This window comes from Triticum urartu, chromosome 2 (genome assembly GCF_003073215.2).
Source record: "Triticum urartu cultivar G1812 chromosome 2, Tu2.1, whole genome shotgun sequence".
NCBI lineage: Eukaryota > Viridiplantae > Streptophyta > Magnoliopsida > Poales > Poaceae > Triticum > Triticum urartu.
Genome location: NC_053023.1, coordinates 446765521 through 446770985, shown reverse-complemented (window position 1 = coordinate 446770985; position 5465 = coordinate 446765521). Strand labels below are relative to the sequence as shown.

General features: G+C 45.6%; 1 protein-coding gene across 1 annotated transcript; it reads right to left on the bottom strand.

Annotated features, from left to right (window-relative positions):
- Positions 1–3537: 3537 nt before the first annotated feature.
- On the bottom strand, positions 3538–4767 carry LOC125541652 (xyloglucan endotransglycosylase/hydrolase protein 8-like). The gene is made up of 2 exons (XM_048705004.1): positions 4414–4767; positions 3538–4310 (listed from the first exon to the last, which is right to left on the bottom strand). Exons 1-2 carry the CDS (start codon positions 4681–4683, stop codon positions 3747–3749), a joined length of 834 nt encoding a protein of 277 aa, XP_048560961.1. The 5' UTR covers positions 4684–4767; the 3' UTR covers positions 3538–3746.
- Between the last annotated feature and the right edge of the window lie 698 nt (positions 4768–5465).

Genomic DNA, 5465 nt, shown 5'->3' with positions numbered 1-5465 from the left:
GCCTCAATCATCTACAACAAGGAAAGCCTTTGAGGAGAAAAAAAAAGGTAGATGATATGGCAGCAATGAGGTTAAGAGCTGATGAGGAGAGGTATAGGGCATGGCTGCAAAAAGAGAAGGAAATGGACCAAGCAAATGGTCAACAAGGCACTTCCAACAAAAGAAGTCTTCCAAGCCAGCAAAACACTCAATTTAAGATGCCAAGAAAAGTTAGAATGTTTGATTATTTCAAGTAGTAGTCTAGTTCATGTGATGTGCTAAATTCAGTTTCTTCTGGACTATTATGTAGTTGAAACCATGTTTATTTTTCCACATGATCATCTTATGTTCATGATCATGGTGCCCAGGATGTAATGATCATCTTATTTTGGAGGATATTTGGAAAACTATGACATTTCGTTTCCTGAGATTTTCAAATTTCCTATGATATTTTCTGTCCTCAGATTTGCATATTCCCTGTGATATGTTCATACATTGCCCAGTTTCTATTAACATTGCATCTTCATATATCTAAATCATGTAGAAAATGCAGTGCAACACCAAATGGTACAGCACATAACCATATAATGCCTGCACTATGCATATACATGTACTGTTCATGCTCATACATTGCCCAGGTTCTATGAACATTGCCCATGCTCATGTCTAAATTATGTAAAAAATGCAGAGAATGACCATATGTAACAGCACATGACCATATAATGCTTGTACTGTTCATACATACATATATATAATCCATGTACTTTATCCTGCACTTGACATGATCAAATGGCACATCACAGTACCAATTCCAGGAGAAAATACACAGCATACATGACCAAATGGCACCTGACCAAATGGCAAAACTCTAATATAGCCCAGCTCACAACACAGTATATCACATTAGAATTTTTGTTCAAATTACAAAGCTCATGTAAGAACAAGCACAGATCACAACTATGAAATTACCAAAAGATTACACACACCCCAGATCATCTAACTTAACTAACAACATTTCAAACAGGATGGTAACAAACATCCCAATGCCATTACACAAGCCAAAGTACTAAACTTCAGTACTGTACAGACTTGACACGCCTCCAACAACTCCCGCGTTCTCGTCGGTGACGCCGGAGCAGGCGCCGACCGTCCTCCTTGCCAGCATTCCAACCTTTGGCAGAGGCACCACCACCTTGAGCACCTTCCGATTGATACACGAGTCACGCAGCAATGCATTGACCTGCAATTCCCACCTGTCAGAGGGCAGCTCGATGTCAATCAGCTTGCCGTGAAGCTCCTTCAGCACGCCCATGCGAAGTCCGGCTCACACGCACCGTCAGGGAGGCCTTCATTGCGGGTGCGGCTCGGCTCCGGCCGAAGACATGGTGGCTCTCCGCGGCGCCACACCTGCTGCGGGAAACCCACCCGTGCACGCTGACGGTGGACGGTGGAATCGCAGGCGCGGGCCACTGTTGGGCTAGCTTTGCCTCCGCCCGCACAGGAAGCGGCGCTCATGCTCTAGCCGGGGCGGGTGACGGCTGGGACAGCTTCGCCTCCGCCCGCATAAGAAGGAAGGGGCCGGCGCAGGCTGGGACAACACTGCCTCGGCCCGAAGGACTCCTACTCTTGCCGGGGCCGGGAACGGAGCTACCGGAGGTCGCCGCCGCCGGCCATGGTTCTAGGGTTAGCGATTTCTATCTAATTTTGGGGATCGAATTGGGGGATTTCCTCTTTTCTCGCTCGGGTTAGGAGAAACTGAATCGGCCCGCGTCGGCCTGTGCTGATGTGGCAGGACATGTAGTCGTGTACGTACGTGGGCCTGCCGCAGGACCGTCGATGGACCAGTTTCGTAAGTAGCAGGATTGTAACGAGGCAACGCGCAAGTTCCAGGACCGTTATGGACCAAACCAGCGAGTACACGGACTGTACGTGCAATTCACTCCATGTCATGCCGACTAGTTCGTTATTAACAACACCAACCGATATTATCAGTGACGGGCAGCACAAAAGTATATATGTAGACGGAACATACAACTCGCGGTGCCGAAGGATAATATATACCGGCGGGACTAATGCATTATTGTGGCTGGCATGGTCGGGTATAAAGATGCATGCATGATACAGACGCTGTTGTCTTCTTGGACAAGCAAACGTACGTGTCCATATATCAATATATCAACACCGACTGACCGAACATGCTTTGCCGCGCAGCACTAGTGCATATGCATTGCATTCTACGGTAGTACAGTGTTGGGCCGTTCCATACCCGAATTTTCTTTGAACATTTAAGGGCCTCTTTGATTCATAGGATTGCAAAAACACAAAAATAGGAAAAACGTAAGATTGGAATGGCATGTCTATTGGATCCCTATAGGATATGAGTTTGTTTGATTGTGTCACGGGAAAAACAAAAGATTTCTTTCAAGAGGTTGGACTGGATGTTAGAATTCCTGTAAAATGTAGTACAGATGAATCCTTAGGAAAAAATCCTACGGGATTCAATCCTATGAATCAAACGATCAACGTAGGAAAAATTCTTAAGGAATCTAATCCTTCAAAGACCCTATGAAAATCCTTTGAATCAAAGAGACTCTAAGATTGCATTTTCTATAAAATTAGTGCATAATGCTTGTGAAGAAAAAGCGCATAAAATTCTATGGTTATAATATGGTGCCCTGCCGGTGAACCATATATAAATATTAAATTCAAAAAATACCAGTAAAGATAAAAAAACTGGAATTCTGGGGTATCAATCTTGGTCATTTATTCTACCCACGTATGAAGTTTCGGTGGTATCCTCGGTGAAGAAAATATAGTCAGACCTACAATTCATTCAATTCGAGTTTTTTTATATAATCAAAAAATGGTTCTGTTTACTGAGAATACCATGGATGTCATTTCTTGGTATTTTTAATTTTTTTTCTGGTTTTTTATTTCCCTTGTATTTTTGTGAATTTAATATTCATATAGGGTTCATGGGCACCCAGGAGCTACAAACCCTCGTCTACCACGGAAAATACACATGAGCTCCTTTGTGCCGTCCATCCTACCAACAATATCATATGTTTGTAAATGGTAGTTAATATCGCATTCTTTGGAGAGCTCTCCCGCTAAAGCTATGCATTTTTAATCACTGAATTAAAAATAACACTAATAGCCCATTATTTTCCGCTATAGCGCTAAATTTGGAGTCATTTAGCCCGCTAAGCTGCTATACAAAACCATTATTCTGTCTTATTCTTTTTTGTTTCTGATATATATGATGCATTGATGCAAGGCTTGGCTATTGAATTAGGAGATATGATTGGAGATCGGGTTTTGATGTTAGAACACGTGTATATGTCAATTATACGTGATATATCATATATGATGCCTGATTCTATACTTATGTTTTCAATTTTTCATGATTTAAGAAAAAACACTAAATGAGGCTTAGCCTCGCTATAACTTTTCATAGCTTCTGTTTTTTTTGCCGCCGCTAAATAGCATAGCCTGCTATTTAAAACATTGGTTTGTTTTGCTCAGTGACACCATAATAAAATTCACGATCATAGCTCATAAAATTAAAGTACTATATATTGCTGTAACCAAAGGCACGATAAAAATTACATGCATCTTTCTTCAGGGAAAAAAACTAGGTGTACAAACAATCGCCCACACATTGCTGCAGGGCTGCTTTTAAAACACAAATTAACAAAGAAGAACAAGAATCATGCACTGTATCCAAGAAAAAGATATCCATATCAACAATGGATGCCCGGCGGGGATCAGTAGCGGCTGCACTCGGCGGGGAGCCCCTGCGGGAACCTGTACCCATCGTTGCAGTAGTTGTAGCGCATGTAACTGCGCTCCGCCCACTTGACCGTGCCCCACTCGGCGCCGTTGAGCTGTTTGTTCATCCACCTGCCGCTGCCCGCATGGCACGCGCCGCCGCTCACGCAGGCGTTGGCGTAGAAGGTGCGATAGGAGACGACGAAGGGCGCGTTGGACCAGTTGATCGGGATCTTGCCCTTCTCGGTCGCCCAGTAGCTGCCATCCCAGAGCGTGGCGTGCAGCCTCATGGGCCTGGAGCTAGGGTAGGGGAGGCCGGCGAAGCGCTTGAAGGACCGGATGAAGAAGTTGTCCACCTTGAAGAGGATGTTCTCCGGGTTCCAGATGATGGTGTAGGTGTGGTAGTCGGCGGCGGGGTTGAACCAGAGATCGAACTGGTGCTCCTTCTTGCCGTCGCCATTGGCCCACACGTTGGTGTTGAGCACCACCGGGTGGCCCGTCGAGTTGCCCATGAACTCCATGTCGATCTCGTCGCGCCACTGGTCGTCACCGGATGAAAGCTGCAATTAACAGCAACGTTGAGTCTAGCTACTAAAGAATAAAGATCGATCGTGCCAGGTTAATAAGTTTTGGTCCTTGTAGAAGTAAAGCTGATGGACTTACGTAGAAGCAGGAGACGGTGCCGGCGGAGTTTCCCGGGATGAGCTTCATCTGGATGCTGAACTCACCGTAGAGGAACTGCTCCTTGGAGTTGAAGCCGGCGGCGCCGGATTGCTGGTTGAGGTTGAGCATCACCACCTGCTGGCCCGAGGCGTCGTACCCCGTGCGGACGGTGCCGTCCGTGTTGAACCTCTTGTCCAGCCAGGACTTGGCTGAGGCGGCCTGCAAGAGCGCCAGGGCCACGGTGAGCACAGCCAGAAAGCGCCGTGCCATGGTGGCTGCTATAGACTAGGGAGCTTCTTGTTCTTGGAATCAAACGAGCTTACAAAGTGGAGTGCCTTGTGTAGTGAAAAGAAGCACGGGAGATGTCGCGGTTTTATAGTGGTGCCGTCCAGCTGCTGTGCCCCTGCACTGTTTGTCGATGCATGCATGGGGCACATTTTTCTGCCGGCATGCATTATCGATCTGGTGGCTCGAAGGTCGTTACAATTATTCGGGCAGCACATGGGTACAATCTGCCATAATCTCTAATCGTTGGTGTGTTCATACGTACTCCAAGCCAGAAATTGGTGGTTTGATGAGATGTCTAAAGGAACACTTAGATTACTGTGGGACCCAGAAATTGGGTGGTGGAACCGGCCACTGATTAAGCCTATCAGCAAAACAAAGATTAAGTGCTGGAATCCAGTCGAGCGACACGTACGTACGTAGGCACCGCCACTGATGATGCCTCGCTAATCTCTCTCGGCCACTCATTCATTTCCTGAGTTGTGTGTTCGTCGGTTAACCACCTCGCCGCGCTCGAGCATCAAATATACCATGTTACTAGCATGCATAACGAAATGTAAGGACCTAATTAATCCTGATTAGCAACTAATCAGACAATTAAGCTATTATGGGGCCATTCAACAAAAAATAAACTATGATGGGTCGCTCAATGATGCATTGCGGGTTAGAAATGGAGTAAAGCTTGCATGCCACATTGGAACCACAAATAGATGCTTATATGATTTTAAAAAGATGATACTTTCTCTGTAAAAGAATATAAGAGTATT